Source organism: Salmo salar, chromosome 25 (genome assembly GCF_965601325.2).
Source record: "Salmo salar chromosome 25, fSalSal1, whole genome shotgun sequence".
Lineage (NCBI taxonomy): Eukaryota > Metazoa > Chordata > Actinopteri > Salmoniformes > Salmonidae > Salmo > Salmo salar.
In genome coordinates, this window is record NC_138315.1 from 44,263,290 (window position 1) to 44,282,883 (window position 19,594).

The window sequence follows — 19,594 nt, forward strand, 5'->3', positions numbered from 1 at the left end:
AGATCATGGAACGGGCAGTCCTTCCCCGGGAGGAAGAGCAGCTCCGTCTTGCCGAGGTTCAGCTTGAGGTGGTGATCCGTCATCCACACTGATATGTCTGCCAGACATGCAGAGATGCGATTCGCCACCTGGTTATCAGAAGGGGGAAAGGAGAAGATTAATTGTGTGTCGTCTGCATAGCAATGATAGGAGAGACCATGTGAGGATATGACAGAGCCAAGTGACTTGGTGTATAGCGAGAATAGGAGAGGGCCTAGAACAGAGCCCTGGGGGACATCAGGGCTCTGCCGGCCAAACCCTCCCCTAACCCAGACGACGCTGGGCCAATTGTGCGCCGCTCCATGGGTCTCCCGGTCACCGCCGGCTGTGACAGAGCCTGGACTCAAACCCAGAATCTCTAGTGGCACAGTTAACACTGGGATTGAGCTACATTTCTTAACCTCTTGCCAAATGTATGACCATATTAGAGACACAGATCACACAGACCCACAAATAATTTTAAACAAATCAAACATTCATAAACTCCCATATCTGTTAGTGTAAATACCGCAGTGTGCCATCACAGCAGCACGATGTGTGGATGGATCGTTACCATGACAAAAGAGCAACCAGAGGAGCAGAAACAACATTGTAAATAAAACCTATATTTATCTGTTTCTTTCTTGTCCATTTCGTACTTAAACTACTTGCACATTGTTACTTTTTTCCCTCACTGTACAGTGTTGTATTTGATCCCCTGCTGATTTTGTACGTTTGCCCACAAACAAACAAATGATCAGTCTATAATTTTAATGGTAGGTATTTTTGAACAGTGAGAGACAGAATAACAACAAAAAAATCCAGAAAAACGCATGTCATAAATGTTATAAATTGATTTGCATTCTAATGAGGGAAATAAGTATTTGACCCCCTCTCAATCAGAAAGATTTCTGGCTCCCAGGTGTCTTTTATACAGGTAACGAGCTGAGATTAGCTTGTTACCTGTATAAAAGACACCTGTCCAAAAAAGCAATCAATCAATCAGATCGGCGATATTACGAGGCACTATACCAACCACGAGGCAAGTGCGAGAGGCAGCCCCAAAAATGTTTTTTTTGGGGGGGGCACACGGGGAGATTGGTAGAGTCAGGGTGGAGACCTGAGCCAACTCCTCGTGCTTACCGTGGGGAGCGAGTGACGAAGCAAGCACCGTGTTATGCGGTGATGCGCACTGTGTCGCCAGTGCACATTCACAGCCCGGTGCAATCTGTGCCCGTGCCCCGCATTTGTCGAGCTAGGTTGAGCATTCAGCCAGGAAGTGTGGTGCCAGCTCAGCGCTCCTGGTCTCCAGTTCGCCTTCTCGATCCAGGATATCCTGCGCCGGCTCTGCGCACTGTGTTGCCAGTGCGTATTCACAGCCCAGTGCGTCCTGTGCCAGCGCCCCACATTTGCCGGGCGAAAGTAAGCATCCAGCCAGGACGGGTTGTGCCAGCTCTACGCTCGAGACCTCCAGTGCGCCTCCACAGCCCAGTATATCCTGTGCCTGCCCCACGTACCCGGCCTCCAGTGAGTCTATCCAGCCTGGTATGCCCTGTGCCTGCTCCTCGCTCTTGCCCTGACGTGTGTGTCACCAGTCTGGCACCACCTGTGCCAGCTCCACGCATCAGGCCTCCAGTGCGCCTGCCAAATCCGGCGTGTCCTGTTCCTGCTTCCCACACTCGCCCTGAGGTTCGTGTTACCAGTCTGGCGCCACCTGTGGCAGCCCCACGCATCAGGCCTCCAGTGCGCATTCCCAGTCCAGAGCTTCCGGCGACAGTTCCCAGTCCAGAGCTTCCAGCGACGTTTTACAGTCCAGAACCTCCTGAGACGGCCCGCAGTCCGGAACCTCCTGAGACGGCCCGCAGTCCGGAACCTCCTGAGACGGCCCGCAGTCCGGAACCTCCTGAGACGGCCCGCAGTCCGGAACCTCCTGAGACGGCCCGCAGTCCGGAACCTCCTGAGACGGCCCGCAGTCCGGAACCTCCTGAGACGGCCCGCAGTCCGGAACCTCCTGAGACGGCCCGCAGTCCGGAACCTCCTGAGACGGCCCGCAGTCCGGAGTCTTCAGCGACGGTCCGCAGTCCGGAGTCTCCAGCGGGGGTCCTCAGTCTGGAGTCTGCAGCGGCGGTCCGCAGTCCAGAACCTCCAGCGGCGGGATGCAGTCCAGAACCTCCGGTGATAATCCACGGTCCGGGTCCTTTGGCGATGATCCAGGGTCCGGTGACACAAAAGCGGAGAGATCAGCGGGCGGAGCGGGGGTTACGCCCCGAACTGGAGCCGCCTCCTCTGCTGGAGGATCCGCGGGATGAGAAGGTTCTGTGTACTGCCATAGACATTAGTCACCCTCCCTAAACCTCCTTTTTTTTTCGTGTTTGTTTAGGTGTGTTCGGAGTCCGCACCTTTGGGGGGGGGGGGGGGGTACTGTCACATCCTGACCATAGAAAGCTGTTATTTTCTATGGTAGACTAGGTCAGGGCTTGACAGGTTTTTTTTCTAGTTTAGATTTTCTATGTTGTTATGTTCTAGTTTTTGTATTTCTATTTTGGGTTTTGTTTGGGATGATCTCCAATTAGAGGCAGCTGGTCATCATTGTCTCGAATTGGAGATCACACTTAAGTAGGTGTTTTTCCCACCTGGGTTTGTGGGAGATTGTTTTTGAGTACGTGTATGTTAACTCTTCGTCACGGTTTGTTGTTTTTGTTTATTCCGTTTATTTTGTATGTATTGCATAGTTTAACAGTTCAATAAAATATGTGGAACGATAATCACGCTGCACTTTGGTCCGCTTCATCCTACAACAACCGTGACAGATCATTTCTTTGTCAGTGGGCAAATGTACAAAATCAGCAGGGGATCAAATACTTTTTTCCCTCACTGTACATAGACAATTATATAACATTTGAAATGTCTAAATTATTTACAAACTTTTGTGAGTGTGATGTTTACTGATCATTTTTATTGTTTATTTCCCTTTTTGTTTGTCTATTCCATTTGATTTGGTATTGTAAACATATGTTTCCCATGCCAATAAACCCTTTGATTTGAATTATGCAAGAGGGAGTGAGACAAGTAGAGAGACAGAGGATGTATAATCTAGTTGATGGCTCTGTATAGATGAGCCATACAGGTTATACGTTACACCTTCAATAGGGTACGAATAGGGGTTACCTTAGGGACACAACCAGCCCCAGGGATTTTTATTTATTTAACCTTTATTTAACTAGGCAAGTCAGTTACGAACAAATTCTTATTTATTAGGACAGGCTACTCCTTCCTCTCTGTCAGGGAATTGAACCCCTGGTCTCCCACGTGACACGTAGGGACACACACCACTATACTAAAGCGGAGAAGGTGATGATGATGAGTTGATGATCGATCAATATCTCAATTTTCCCAATTGGAAAAGTCACAAAGTCACTCTGTCGTCAGGAATTGACGATATATTACTGTATAAACCACATAATACGCATTTGTGCAATACTTCTACACTGTTGATGAAAGGCAATAGAGGGGCTACAAAGAGACCTGTGGTAGAATACAGAATGAATGAACATGACTTCCTCACTAAGGGGCGATAGAAGATTCACAGAAGGAGAAGAGACCAGCTATATGGGGTGCTACGTTGGAGAGACTATGGCAAGGAAGTGGGGTGTCCATTTCCACTACTGTGTTAATCTGAATCAAAGCTTTTCCATACAGACTGGTAATTGTAGAATCGAATGGGCAGACGGGGAAAAGTGGCGTTCTCAAGGGAATATTCAGTGGCACATAGAAGGTATGGGAAGGACCGAGCTAGAGAAGTGCGGTTATAGAGCGTTTAGAAGGGACACAGAGACCAGATTGAGCCTACAGACAGGACAATAGGGACTACTGAAGTACACAGAGACCAGATTGAGCCTACAGACAGGACAATAGGGACTACTGAAGGACACAGAGACCAGATTGAGCCTACAGACAGGACAACGGGGACTACTGAAGGACAGAGACCAGATTGAGCCTACAGACAGGACAATAGGGACTACTGAAGGACACAGAGACCAGATAGAGCCTACAGACAGGACAATAGAAACTCCTGAAGGACACAGGCGATACTTTGAGAAGTTATGACGATGACTTGAATTTACATTGACATGCATATTGGAGCAACGTTAACCCAACAGCTATCGGCCTCGTCAAGGATTTCTTATCGTTCGCTGCTTAGGTGCGGTCCCGTGTGGCTCAGTTGGTAGAGCATGGTGTTTGCAATGCCAGGGTTGTGGGTTCGATTCCCACGGGGGACCAGTACGAAAAAAATAAAAAAATGTATGAAATGTACGAAATGTATGCATTCACTACTGTAAGTCGCTCTGGATAAGAGTGTCTGCTAAATGACTAAAATGTCATGTAAAATGTGTTGGATTGACAAGCTATATGGAGCTCCCCTGAAGGAAGTGGGTAGTGTAGCGACCTTAACCCAACACATAGTGTCCTTGTCAAGAGGTTTGGATAAGGTATTAGGTTGACAGTCACTGGCCCTGGGTTCAAGTCCCAGTTTGGGTGACACCCTGAAATAGCTACAATATATTATCTCATTATGAAGTCACAACAATGGCTTCTTATTATGATTAACTAGTGAGACAAAGGGACTGTGAAATGGCATCTGTCAAAAGAATGTGGGTTGTTGTCAAGCAAATGCATTTTACGAGCAGCAGAAGAACTTGTACTTAGCTAGCAAAGCTCAGGGCGAGTCCAGCCAAAGGGCGTCTCTTCCAGTTCAATACCGACTTATCCCTGGGAGCACTCCCAGACCTGTTAGCATAGAGCCTTTTTTATTATGAATATATTGTCTGAACAGAACCACACAAAGAAGAATGGAAGGATGGAGGGATGAACTTTGGGTCAGAGGGATGGAGGATGAGAAAGGGAACATTGTTTCTGGCCCTCTCTGTGGTGGGTGTGTCTAGAACACAACACAAGGCAGCTGAGGCCTTGAGGTGGTCTGGTCTTCTCCCCAGACTGTCTGCAAAACCAGCCCTCTGATTGGCATCGACACAAAGCTGTGAGTGAGCTCCCACCCCCATTCCCCAGGGAGATGACACAGCCCACGGTCGAGCATCTGAATACACACCAGAGTATTCACACACATACACACACTCACACACCTGGCTAGCCTTTTCCCCCAAACTTTGTCTTTAGAGGGCCCTCTCCCTCGTTCTACCCCCTTATAGCCTCACTAGGCCCTCTTCCTTGTTCCACCCCCTATAGCCTCTCCAGGCCCTCTCCTCTGATTGCCTCACCAGGCATTCACCCTCTATCATCTCACCAAGCCATCTCCTTCATTCCACCCCCTATAGCCTCGCCCTCTCCCTCGTTCCACCCCCTATAGCCTCTCCAGGCCTTCTCCCCCCTATAGCCTCACCAGGCCCTCTCCCTCGTTCCACCCCCTATAGCCTCTCCAGGCCTTCTCCCCCCTATAGCCTCACCAGGCCCTCTCCCTCGTTCCACCCCCTATAGCCTCTCCAGTCCCTCTCGCCCTATTGCCTCTCCAGTCCCTCTCCCCCTATTGCCTCTCCAGGCCCTCTCCCTATATAGCCTTTCCAGTCCCTCTCCCTATATAGCCTCTCCAGGCCCTCTCCCCCTATAGCCTCTCCAGGCCCTCTCCCTCGTTCCACTCCTATAGCCTCTCCAGGCCCTCTCCCCCTATAGCGTCACCAGGCCTTCTCCCTTGTTCCACCCCTATAGCCTCTCCAGGCCCTCTCCCTCGTTCCACTCCTATAGCCTCTCCAGGCCCTCTCCCTCGTTCCACTCCTATAGCCTCTCCAGGCCCTCTCCCCCTATAGCCTCACCAGGCCTTCTCCCTTGTTCCACCCCCTATAGCCTCACCAGGCCTTCTCCCTTGTTCCACCCCCTATAGCCTCACCAGGCCTTCTCCCTTGTTCACCCCCCTATAGCCTCACCAGGCCTTCTCCCTTGTTCCACCCCCTATAGCCTCACCAGGCCTTCTCCCTTGTTCCACCCCCTATAGCCTCACCAGGCCTTCTCCCTTGTTCCACCCCCTATAGCCTCACCAGGCCTTCTCCCTTGTTCCACCCCCTATAGCCTCACCAGGCCTTCTCCCTTGTTCCACCCCCTATAGCCTCACCAGGCCTTCTCCCTTGTTCCACCCCCTATAGCCTCAATAGGCCTTCTCCCTTGTTCAACCCCCTATAGCCTCACCAGGCCTTCTCCCTTGTTCCACCCCCTATAGCCTCACCAGGCCTTCTCCCTTGTTCAACCCCCTATAGCCTCACCAGGCCTTCTCCCTTGTTCCACCCTCTATAGCCTCACCAGGCCTTCTCCCTTGTTCCACCCCCTATAGCCTCACCAGGCCTTCTCCCTTGTTCAACCCCCTATAGCCTCACCAGGCCTTCTCCCTTGTTCCACCCTCTATAGCCTCACCAGGCCTTCTCCCTTGTTCCACCCCCTATAGCCTCACCAGGCCTTCTCCCTTGTTCCACCCTCTATAGCCTCACCAGGCCTTCTCCCTTGTTCAACCCCCTATAGCCTCACCAGGCCTTCTCCCTTGTTCCACCCTCTATAGCCTCACCAGGCCTTCTCCCTTGTTCCACCCCCTATAGCCTCACCAGGCCTTCTCCCTTGTTCCACCCCCTATAGCCTCAATAGGCCTTCTCCCTTGTTCCACCCCCTATAGCCTCAATAGGCCTTCTCCCTTGTTCCACCCCCTATAGCCTCACCAGGCCTTCTCCCTTGTTCCATCCCCTATAGCCTCACCAGGCCTTCTCCCTTGTTCCACCCCCTATAGCCTCAATAGGCCCTCTCCCCCTACAGGCTTGCTTGGTCCCTCTCCTGATGAGTAGATACTGTCAATTACGCAAAATTCAATAAAATATGGTTTGTGGCCTGAAGAGCTTTAAAATTGAATAAGGATTTTTTAGCTTCTACAGGTCTGTTGTGGACGAACAACCACCCAAAATAAGCACCCCTGTGCGTTACTCTAGCTGTGCACAGAACCTCAGTTACCACATGTACCTGCTGCTTACCCTTCTTTCTATGTTCTCTTTATTTCCAATGGAAACTTTAATCAACTGAAATCAGATTTTTTTATTGTCACAAGACATAGCACCGCCATAGAGAAAGTGCTCAGCCAGTCTTTGGCCCCAGTACACACAGGTTGTATAATGCATTTGACACAATGATTGTAATAAAAAAAAGATGGAGACGGTTCTGTTGTGCAGACAAATAAAAACAAATGGCAAATGTGTCATACATCAGTTGGATAATCTGAGTGTGTGTACTATCGTAGGCCTTTGAGTGAACACAGTTGACCTTTTCTGCAGCTGACCTCTGTGTCATTAACAATAACTCCTGTTGTGGTGCTTTAAGGTCACCGATTCGAGGACAACCCTGGGGTGAGGCGTCATCTGGTGAAGAAGTCGTCTCGATGCCATCTCACTCAGAACAGCAACAGCTCTCCACCCCAGTCCAGCCTGAAGAGGAAGAAGAGAGCGGCCGACAAGAAGACCCATGAGGTGAGACATCGACTACACAGCGCCAGTTGATTGGTTAATTGATTGATTGGATGTATTACATAATTAATAACACACGATCTTCCAAGTATTTTTTTACTAAAGATTAAGCAGCTCTAAAGCCAGGGGACTTCACTTTACAGTAAGGACTTCACTTTACAGTAAGGACGTGTGTTGCCAGAATCTCCTGTTGGAGTCATGACATAGGCCTAAGCCCTCAGTCATGAGCTTAGGATATATATTTTTTGACTGTATGATTTAATCAGTGACCATGGGAACATATGTTCTAAATTTGTTTACTATTTCTATCAGTGTTATCTGAGTAGATCACATTCTGTCCCATTTGCAATGAAATGACTATTTGGTCCCCTGAATGTTCCTGGAAGGTTAGAGCTAACATCTACTTTCTTTTTCTCGGTTCTTGGACTAGAAAAGAAGACCCATGACCATAGGTGAAGTAATGGATAACTAGTTGTCTGTTTGGTACCTGTAGGTGAAGTAATGGATAACTAGTTGTCTGTTTGGTACCTGTAGGTGAAGTAATGGATAACTAGTTGTCTGTTTGGTACCTGTAGGTGAAGTAATGGATAACTAGTTGTCTGTTTGGTACCTGTAGGTGAAGTAATGGATAACTAGTTGTCTGTTTGGTACCTGTAGGTGAAGTTATGGATAACTAGTTGTCTGTTTGGTACCTGTAGGTGAAGTAATGGATAACTAGTTATCTGTTTGGTACCTGTAGGTGAAGTTATGGATAACTAGTTGTCTGTTTGGTACCTGTAGGTGAAGTTATGGATAACTAGTTGTCTGTTTGGTACCTGTAGGTGAAGTAATGGATAACTAGTTGTCTGTTTGGTACCTGTAGGTGAAGTAATGGATAACTAGTTATCTGTTTGGTACCTGTAGGTGAAGTAATGGATAACTAGTTGTCTGTTTGGTACCTGTAGGTGAAGTAATGGATAACTAGTTGTCTGTTTGGTACCTGTAGGTGAAGTAATGGATAACTAGTTATCTGTTTGGTACCTGTAGGTGAAGTTATGGATAACTAGTTGTCTGTTTGGTACCTGTAGGTGAAGTAATGGATAACTAGTTATCTGTTTGGTACCTGTAGGTGAAGTTATGGATAACTAGTTGTCTGTTTGGTACCTGTAGGTGAAGTTATGGATAACTAGTTGTCTGTTTGGTACCTGTAGGTGAAGTAATGGATAACTAGTTGTCTGTTTGGTACCTGTAGGTGAAGTTATGGATAACTAGTTGTCTGTTTGGTACCTGTAGGTGAAGTTATGGATAACTAGTTGTCTGTTTGGTACCTGTAGGTGAAGTAATGGATAACTAGTTGTCTGTTTGGTACCTGTAGGTGAAGTAATGGATAACTAGTTATCTGTTTGGTACCTGTAGGTGAAGTAATGGATAACTAGTTGTCTGTTTGGTACCTGTAGGTGAAGTAATGGATAACTAGTTGTCTGTTTGGTACCTGTAGGTGAAGTAATGGATAACTAGTTATCTGTTTGGTACCTGTAGGTGAAGTTATGGATAACTAGTTGTCTGTTTGGTACCTGTAGGTGAAGTAATGGATAACTAGTTATCTGTTTGGTACCTGTAGGTGAAGTTATGGATAACTAGTTGTCTGTTTGGTACCTGTAGGTGAAGTTATGGATAACTAGTTGTCTGTTTGGTACCTGTAGGTGAAGTAATGGATAACTAGTTGTCTGTTTGGTACCTGTAGGTGAAGTTATGGATAACTAGTTGTCTGTTTGGTACCTGTAGGTGAAGTTATGGATAACTAGTTGTCTGTTTGGTACCTGTAGGTGAAGTTATGGATAACTAGTTGTCTGTTTGGTACCTGTAGGTGTTTGTGGAGCTCAACGAGCTGATAGTGGATAAGAACCTGAAGATGCGCTGGAAGGAGACGGCTCGTTGGATCAAGTTTGAGGAGGACGTGGAGGAGGAGACAGACCGCTGGGGAAAACCCCATGTGGCTTCGCTCTCCTTCCGCAGCCTGCTGGAGCTCCGCAGGACCATCACACATGGTGACACACACACACACACACACACACACAGATACACACACACACACACAGATACACACACACACACACACACAGGTACACACACAGATACACACACACACACAGATACACACACAAACACAGATACACACACAAACACAGATACACACACACACACACACACACACACACACACACACACACACACACACACACACACACACCACACACACACACACACACACACACAGATACACACACACACAGGTACACACACAGATACAGATACACACACAGATACACACACACACAGATACACACACAAACACAGATACACACACACACACACACACACACACACACACACACACACACACACACACACACACACACACACACACACACAGAGATACACACACACACAGATACACACCCAGTCACAAACTTACCACTAATAAAACCTTGTCTCCCCCCTCCATGCCACCCTAAGGTGTCGTCCTGTTGGACCTGGAGCAGACCACTCTGCCTGGCATCGCCAACCTGGTGGTGGAGACCATGATCATCTCAGACCAGATCAGAGCGGAGGACCGGGCCAACGTGCTCCGTGCCCTGCTGCTCAAACACCAGTGAGTGGTCATCTATCCAGGCTTCAGCTCAGAGGACGTTAAGATTCCACACCTGTTAATATACATGGTGTCAAGAACGTGTATCATCACCCCTAAGTCTTAATCACATGTCAATCAGAGAGAGGAAGTCCAGGGCTGTTTCTCTAACGGCACCCTGTTCCCTATGTAGTGTCTTACTTTTTCAAATCAAATCAAACTTTATTTGTCACATGCGCCGAATACAACAGGTGTAGTAGACCTTAACGTGAAATGCTTACTGATGAGCCCTTAATCAACAATGCAGTTGAAGATATAGAGTTAAGAAAATATTTACTAAAAAACTAAAGTAAAAAAAGAAACCTTTTTTTTTTTACTGCCCTACTGTTTTCCAAAGCCCATTGGATCTGTGGTTCTGGTCAACAGTAGTGGACATTTTAAGGAATAGAGTGCCATAGAGAGGCCACATCTACTGGGGTTGCAGTAAGTGATGTTTGACCTCAAACCAGGATTACAAGTGGGAGGTCAACAGTAGAGAGCAGAGATTGTTGCATAAAACAGATAAAACATTTGTAAAAAAAAAAAAAATAATAATTTCAGTCCTACATGAAAATACTAAAGAGTATCACCCCGATGCCAACCCTCCCTCCCAACCTCCATTGTCTTATCTTTCTATTGATCTACAGTTCATTACCATTTGCCCTAACAGAGCTGCTGCATTGGCGGCACATGATAGATTTCAACCAGAATTATACATATCATGGAGGAAAAAGGCTTGAAGAATATCAGCAGTCAAATGTAATTAGGTTGAGGGCAGAGCAGGATGAACACATGAATGAAGGATAAAGGAAGACTTTCTCTATGTATGTTTTGTTGTCTTCAATGTGGTGGTTTGCCACAGTTCAGTACAACCCCAAAAGTTGCCTTACGTTTGTGCACAGGCCTATGTGGCATCAATGCATCTCAAACTATACACATGCATACACACCTTTTCAATATGTGTGAACCCTCCCTTCTATCTGTCTCTGACCTCAGATTCAGTTTTTGCTAAGCCCAGATTGGTCCCTAGTCCCAGTTTGGTCCCTAGGCCCAGCTTGGTCCCAGCGCCGTCCCCAAGCCCTCCAGTGAAGAAGAGGACATAATGGTACCATGTTTGTCCATCAACTGTATTAACTTACCATGGTGTTTACAGTTATTCTGTGGTGACACATAAATGTTTTACGGAGACTCAACAGTCATGGTTTTCTGACTGGTGTTGTGGTGTGTTCCTGGGGTTTGCTTGAAGCAATCATCCATTTTTCTTTTAATGGTATGCCTTTTGGATGATCGGATGGATAGGTCTAGGCCTTTTGGATGATCGGATGGATAGGTCTAGGCCTTTTGAATGATCGGATGGATAGGTCTAGGCCTTTTGGATGATCGGATGGATAGGTCTAGGCCTTTTGGATGATCGGATGGATAGGTCTAGGCCTTTTGAATGATCGGATGGATAGGTCTAGGCCTTTTGGATGATCGGATGGATAGGTCTAGGCCTTTTGGATGATCGGATGGATAGGTCTAGGCCTTTTGGATGATCGGATGGATAGGTCTAGGCCTTTTGAATGATCGGATGGATAGGTCTAGGCCTTTTGGATGATCGGATGGATAGGTCTAGGCCTTTTGGATGATCGGATGGATAGGTCTAGGCCTTTTGGATGATCGGATGGATAGGTCTAGGCCTTTTGGGGTCAGTGTCTGAGGTCGATCGTTGTGTTGCTACAGAGCATTTGGATTGGTACAGGTTACAATCACCTCATTTCATAGTCTGTCAGAAGGGACAATAGGGAAATAGCATCAATAATGTCTCTCATGGAAATCAAAGTCCTTTTTATAGTTGTGATAGTGAAGCTTGAGGACAAATATGGTTTCAGTTGTATTAAGTCCATACATTGTCAAGGTATTCTGGCTTCATCCCAGAAGTAGCACCTGCCTAGTCTCTGTCTTATGATGCCAACTTCCCTGTACGCCATGTCACACCAAGGGTCAGTGACAAGTCACCTGACAGTCTGTCACCAACCATAGAGCAAACTGGGCCAGGTGGCACCTCTGTTAACCGTTCAGAGAGATTCACTGTATGTGCAGCATAAACACACACACACACACACACACACCACACACACACACACACACACACACACACACACACATAACAGACGGTGATCAACACCCCCGCCACCAGGCCTCGTCACACACACTCCATCAGTTGAAACCTTTCGGCAACGTTTCCCATCATGTCACCAGCTGCTTTCCATGGGAAAAAGCTGTCTAATTGGCTGAGCCAGTTCAACATAGGAATTGATGATGTGGAAAGAAAGACATCAAGGTGGCTGTAGAATTTAGCTCATGGCTTACTCAGTCTGGGCGCTGCCTGAGCACAATCCGGTGTGGTGTCACACCTTGTTCCTTTGTTTTGTTGAGCTTTTGTGTCCAACTCGGGAGGCGGGTAACGAGAGCAAACGGACCTAATGATGGTGGTGATGTCACCTTTGGGTTGGAGCGGGAGTGTGATCAAACTGTCTGTGTGTTGTGTGGGGCCTGCTCTCTCTCTCACACACACACACACACACACACACACACACACACACAGACACACACACACACACACACACACACACACACACACACACACACACACTGCAGTGTCTTTGTTAACAGAGACACACCCATCACAATTCAGTGGAGCCCATATGCTGAAAGAGCTGTTGGACAGTATGTATGGAGGATTGTTCCCTTTCTGTTTCCTTTCCTTTCTGTCTGCATAAACTATCAGCCACTCACCAACGTATTGAAGGAACACATTATATAGTTTAACAACCTTCATGAAGTTCCAATTCTATTGCATTGTGTCCCTCTCCCAGCCCCATGCTCTTAATGTAATACAACCTCCTGTATCTCCTGCTTCCAGCCACCCCAACGACGAAAAGGAGGGCCTTTTCCATCGCAACCACTCTACTAAAAGCCTTCACGGCAGCTTCCAACGCAACCACAACCACGTTCCCGACACCAAGGCGGCCCTAGTGGCTGAAGATCCTACAGAGGACCTCCACCATGAAAAGAAGCAGCAGAGCAGAGATGCATTTGTGAGCTTGTCTGTTTAGTTTAGTGCACATCTATAGGCTGGAGTGGAGATGGATGCTGCTTGAAGCTGCTTGGATGCTGCTTGAAGCTGCTTGGATGCTGCTTGGGTGCTGCTTGGGTGCTGCTTGGAGGCTGCTTGGGTGCTGCTTGGTGGCTGCTTGAGTGCTGCTTGGCACTGCTTGCGTGCTGCTTGGAGGCTGCTTGGCGGCTGCTTAGGAAGAATGTTGCTCTTTGTTTCAATTTGTGCAGCAGGCCGCCTAGTGGTTAGACAGGCAGCCTAGTGGTTAGACAGACAGCCTAGTGGTTAGACAGGCAGCCTAGTGGTTAGACAGGCAGCCTAGTGGTTAGACAGGCAGCCTAGTGGTTAAACAGACAGCCTAGTGGTTAGACAGGCAGCCTAGTGGTTAGACAGGCAGCCTAGTGGTTAGACAGGCAGCCTAGTGGTTAGACAGGCAGCCTAGTGGTTAGACAGGCAGCCTAGTGGTTAGACAGGCAGCCTAGTGGTTAGACAGGCAGCCTAGTGGTTAGACAGGCAGCCTAGTGTTTAGACAGGCAGCCTAGTGGTTAGACAGGCAGCCTAGTGGTTAGACAGGCAGCCTAGTGGTTAGACAGGCAGCCTAGTGGTTAGACAGGCAGCCTAGTGGTTAGACAGGCAGCCTAGTGTTTAGACAGGCAGCCTAGTGGTTAGACAGGCAGCCTAGTGGTTAAACAGGTAGCCTAGTGGTTAAACAGGCAGCCTAGTGGTTAGTGTGCCCAGTGTGGCAGCCCCACGCACCTCTCCAAAACCTGTATATCAAATCAAATTGTATTGGTCACATACACATGGTTAGCAGATGTTAATGCGAGTGTAGCGAAATGCTTGTGCTTCTAGTTCCGACCATGCAGTATGTAGGTGTGTCTTTCGGAAGGGTTGGTTTAAAAGCGGAAGTCAAATTTCAATTAGACCTTGTGTGCAATTTACCAATAAAGTGATCTAAGGGCTCTAATTCAACTGGATCACTGAAGCGTTACAGATTGTGCGATAGAAATGTAAAGGTAATTTCAGAATGAGCCAACATAGGCAGCATTTACCTTGAATGCAGTCTGTGCTAATGCAGGAACATTGCCAATCACGGCTGTAATGCTGAACTTTCATTACATTACATTTAAGTCATTTAGCAGACGCTCTTATCCAGAGCACTTCCATTATATGGATTGAATAGAGCCCAGTAGCTCTTCATCTTAATCAGTAGGCTGGAGTGGAGATGGATGTGTAAAGATTAAAGTTTTGGTCCAGTACAGTTAGAGTTGCGAAGACAATTAGCATTTTATATTGTGTCTGCATCTGAGTCACACGCCTGAATCGTCCTTCAGATGGACAGACTACACTGCTTCTTGGCTCAATAGCCTTGTCCAATTCCTCTGAAAACAGTAGAGGAGTCATTTGAGTAGATGATTACAAGTTCTGAGACATGGAGGATATTACAAAAATTCCACCTTGAAATGTCATATTGTTTTTTATTTTGACCCCATTATATACACCTGTCTATAACATACATTAGGCCAGGGGTATTCAGTTCTGACCCTACGAGGTCCGCAGCCTGCTGCTTTTATCTTCTACCTGATCATTAAGTACACCCACATGGTGTCCTAAGTCTAAATATGTCCCTGATTAGAGGGAAACAATTTAAAAAAGCAGTGGAACTGGCTTTGAGGTCCAGAGTTGAGTTTGAGGGCATTATTGAGTATACTAAAACATCAGATATATGCGGCTAGTACAGTAATGCAGCCACGGTGGGAAACAGAGAGACACAGATAGTTCTTGGAATTGGAAACAGAAAGAAAGCTCCTATTAGCCACTCCACATGTGGTCAATTAGGTTCTTAGTCAGCTTACAGAGGTTCTCCTTGTTAACACTTCTTGACTGTGAAACTGTAATGTTCCCCGTGGCTTGAAACGTTGGAAAATTTCAAACAACTCATCAAAAATCAATAACTCCAGTTGTATTCAAAACATTTAAAAGGGATTTTACCATTTCATACCTGTCACTTTGTCGATTTCTGTATGTCAGGGGTAGACAACTAGATTCAGCCAATCTTTGTCAGAGTGGATGGTCAGGGGGCAGGAACATAATTATAATATTTTGTACTGCAAATTGATCACAACTAAGCCCAAAAAGAGATTGTATTTGAAAATAACAATAAATTCATAACTTGATTACATTGAGACATGATCACATATGTTTCTTTGTTTATTGTGGGAATACTTGGGATGACATTTCCGAAATATATGTATTTTTTGCTGAATTCTTGGTGATTTTACAGTGATTTTACAGTCTTGTTTATGACAAAAATATTTGGGGGGGGGACAAAAACAAAATCCCTCACGGGCATTTAGCCGACCCCTGTTCGACTGTTCGTGGTTCATAACAATCTGTAAAATTGACAAATGTAGCCTTTTTTTTTAAATACACTTGTGAGCTTTGGACAAACTGAGGCCAAGGAAAGAGCCTGTTGCTGTGAATGTCTGGTAAAAGCTTTGTGTTAGCACATGCCACAGGCTTAACATGAAATACATTCTGAAGTTTATCTTACACCCACCTGTTAACGTTTGTCTGGTTTATCACATCAGAAATCATTCCATCCCCCCCTTCCGATGGCTCTCCAACAACAGGTTACCAAACACACAAAACTCCTAGCCAAGATTCCCAAGGACGCAGAAGCAACCGTGGTCTTAGTGGGTAAGCTTAAGGAGTGTGTGCGTGATGGTGCGGGTATCTATGTGCAAGCATGTGTGCAGGAGTGTGTGACGTGTGTGTGTTTGTGTGTTTGTATGTGTGTGTCTGAATGTATGTTGTGTGTGCGTGTGTTTTGGATGTACATGTATTTCCAGGCTACATAAATATTGACTTTTTCCATTCACGTGATAGGCCTAAGGTGTTGTGTACCAGGGTTCTCCCCAAAGAATGCAAGGGTGGCGCTGCGTCAGCTTGTGGACAGGCTGTGCCACTATGTCAAATATATATATATATATATATATATATATATATATATATTTTATATATATATATCTTTTTACTTTATTTGTTATCTTTTAAGGCCATGCACCATACCTTAAGATAGTATTTTATTTTTTGCTCTAGATTGCAGGAAATGGCAGTTACAGGTGTTAAACCCCCCCAAAATCTCTGAATCACTCCCCCTCTCCAGTCACCGCCCCCACCCCATGCTCCACCCCCTGCCGTACTCAGCAGTACAACATTGTTTGAAAATCCTGGGGTGAACCCTGTATGCCAATTCATTTAATTTCTAGCTGGCACAACTCACCTCTCCCCTGACAGTGATAGCAAATGCGATTTCTCAAACAAAATAGCTGCCCTGGAATGACCCTTGGATATATCCAGTCCATGCATGGTTAGCCTAACTTGCCTTTGTTAGCCATCACCCATCAGCACAAGCATTGGTCCCGGAGATCCTCCACTGTGTGTCATTCCTCAGGTTGCGTGGAGTTCCTGGAGCAGCCAGCCATGGCCTTCATCAGGCTGAGTGAGGCGGTCCTGCTGGAGTCAGTCCTGGAGGTGCCGGTGCCGGTCCGTTTCCTCTTTGCACTGCTTGGACCCGCTCAGTCCAACATGGACTACCATGAGATTGGACGCTCCTTCTCCACCCTCATGTCTGACAAGAACTTCCACGAGGTGGCCTACTTTGCGGATGACCGGCAGGACCTGCTGAACGGCATTAATGAGTTCTTGGACTGCAGCATCGTCATCCCCCCATCGGACGTGGAAGGCAAGGACCTGCTGAAGACAGTAGCCTCCTTCCAGAAACAGATGCTGCGCAAGAGGAAGGAGAGAGAGAACATCAAGACCCACCCCACCCCCTGGACAGACCAGGAAACCAAAGGTGATTATAATGTCTTTGATTGATTTAATTACTTTTTATTTTAGAATTTTTTTGTATTCCTACAGTCCTTATATAATTACGAGTATATTTTCGAAGACCATTCATTTATTTAGCCGATACCTCATGTGTGAAGCACATATGTACCCGTTTAGGGTCCCAGGACTAGATTGAGAATCCCAGGCATACTGTATATGTAAGTTTCTGTCTGTCTGTCTGCCTGCCTGTCTTTCTTTTTTTTTTCACCTTTATTTAACCAGGTAGGCCAGTTGAGAACAAGTTCTCATTTTCAACTGCGACCTGGCCAAGATAAAGCAAAGCAGTGCGACACAAACAACACTGAGTTACACATGGGATAAACAAACGTACAGTCAATAACACAATAGAAAAATCTATATACAGTGTGTGCAAATGTAGTAAGATTAGGGAGGTAAGGCAATAAATAGGCCATAGATGTGCAAGTAGAATGAATGAATGTGCAAGTCTGTCTGTCTGTCCAAACCGCTCTACAGAGGTGAGCCAGGATGAGCAGGAAGAGGAGGAGGACCAGGAGGTGGACCCCATGAAGAGGTCGGGCATCCCCTTCGGAGGCCTCATCCATGACATCAGGCGGCGCTACCCGCGCTACGCCAGCGACATCAAGGACGCCTTGGACTCACAGTGCATCGCCGCCGTCATCTTCATCTACTTCGCCGCCCTCTCACCCACAATCACCTTTGGAGGGCTCCTGGGTAAGAGAGCATGGGGGCTCATGCCCACAATAATTGTTTTTCTTCTACCTCAAGAATGTGATTGACTGACTTGTCAGAACAAACAATGACATGTTTGCTATCCATCCTAAGAGGATGTGTACTCCATAAAGAGCCAGCTAGCTAAATAACCAGCTAGCTTGATAGATCCTCAAATTGGAAAAAAAATGTTGTGACGACCTAGCTAGCTGGGCATCACCATTTCCTTGTATCTCTACTGTACATGTCACTGTAGGTTTTAGATACTGATTTGTTCATTGATACTGTACAGTGTTCTCATTAACTAGAAAGTAGCTGTTACTGAATGAGAGGACGTTTAAAACTGTCTGTCAATATCCTTCTGCCTTTCCATTTAAACAGGAGAGAAAACGGAGGGCATGATGGGAGTGTCTGAGCTCATCATCTCCACGGCAACCCTGGGGGTACTTTTCTCTCTGATGGCCGGACAGCCCCTCCTCATCATCGGCTTCTCAGGACCCCTGCTGGTGTTTGAGGAGGCCTTCTACAAGGTGCCTGAACAGAAACATATTTACAGCATGGCGATGGTAGATTTATAATCCATCCAAAAATCACAGTCATTTTATGCATTCAAAAAATTGTCATGACAACGTTAGGAAAGTTCATGTTCCATTTGAAAGCCTATTTTCTCCTATTCTGAGCCCAATAGCCCTCTCCTGCAGTCAAATCACCTAGTGGCCTCATGGGTGGAATGTTGTACATTTTTTCAGAAATAATAAACATTATTTTAAAAACCCACTGAAAAGTGTTTCTATGTCAAACTGTTTTGTTATATTTCAGTCTTCTATGATGTATGTAAAGTGTAATTTTGGGATGCAAATTTAAAATGTAAAACATTTCAACTCTATATCTGACGTGGTACAGGTGTCTTCTTTATTCTAAGGCAAAAACCATGTGTGTGAGGTGTATACATTTGTTTCAAAGTATATTTATTTAATAAGACTACCAAGGAACACTCTGTGTAACCCTGATTTAGCCCTCGGCAGTAAAAGGTTAAACATCTATTTAACCCTCCCTCCCTCCCTTTTCCACCCTCAGTTCTGCCAGGCCCAGGGCTTTGAGTACCTGACGGGCCGGGTGTGGGTCGGCTTCTGGCTCGTCTTCATAGTGCTGTTGATAGTGGCGGCCGAGGGAAGCTTCTTGGTTAAATACATCTCACCCTTCACCCAGGAAATATTTGCGTTCCTCATCTCACTCATCTTCATCTACGAGACCTTCTCCAAGCTCATCAAGGTACAACCAGTAGACAGTGTTTTACATGACGACAGTCTAAAGGGCTGTAACTTTGTTGTTCTTTGGAAAATAATAGAATAGATAAAATTGACCAGATGTGGTATTTGGCATATAATAATCACTGAAATTAAAATAAATCATTTTATGGTAAGTCCCAGCTGGTTGCATGGGATCCGTCCATTTGACTGTGACATGGGTATTTTTCCTTTTTACAGGTATTCCAGGAGCATCCTCTGATGAGAAGCTACCCGCCTGCCTTCGGCCTTCCTGGCATGGAGTTCACCAACCCCACAGACCCCCACGGCCCCATCCTAAACCAACCTAACACGGCCCTGCTGTCTTTCATCCTCATGCTTGGTACCTTCTTTGTGGCCTACTTCCTTAGGAAATTGCGCAACAGTCGATTCCTGGGCGGGAAGGTAACCTATCGCAGCCATTTTCTCAGAAACCCCTCATGTGTTTTCTATG

At 46.4% G+C, this 19,594-nt stretch overlaps 1 protein-coding gene across 2 annotated transcripts in view; it reads left to right on the plus strand.

Annotated features, from left to right (window-relative positions):
- Nucleotides 1-19,594, plus strand: part of LOC106586823 (anion exchange protein 3) — a 96,589-nt gene that overhangs the window by 56,384 nt on the left and 20,611 nt on the right. For both annotated transcript variants that reach the window (XM_082969177.1, XM_014174518.3), the window contains 10 exons: nucleotides 7,381-7,526; nucleotides 9,370-9,550; nucleotides 10,020-10,155; nucleotides 13,076-13,250; nucleotides 15,859-15,967; nucleotides 16,725-17,129; nucleotides 17,639-17,857; nucleotides 18,236-18,384; nucleotides 18,932-19,126; nucleotides 19,342-19,545. In XM_082969177.1, the coding sequence (XP_082825303.1) occupies nucleotides 7,381-7,526; nucleotides 9,370-9,550; nucleotides 10,020-10,155; nucleotides 13,076-13,250; nucleotides 15,859-15,967; nucleotides 16,725-17,129; nucleotides 17,639-17,857; nucleotides 18,236-18,384; nucleotides 18,932-19,126; nucleotides 19,342-19,545 (1,919 nt within the window). The remainder of the gene's footprint in view (nucleotides 1-7,380; nucleotides 7,527-9,369; nucleotides 9,551-10,019; nucleotides 10,156-13,075; nucleotides 13,251-15,858; nucleotides 15,968-16,724; nucleotides 17,130-17,638; nucleotides 17,858-18,235; nucleotides 18,385-18,931; nucleotides 19,127-19,341; nucleotides 19,546-19,594) is intronic.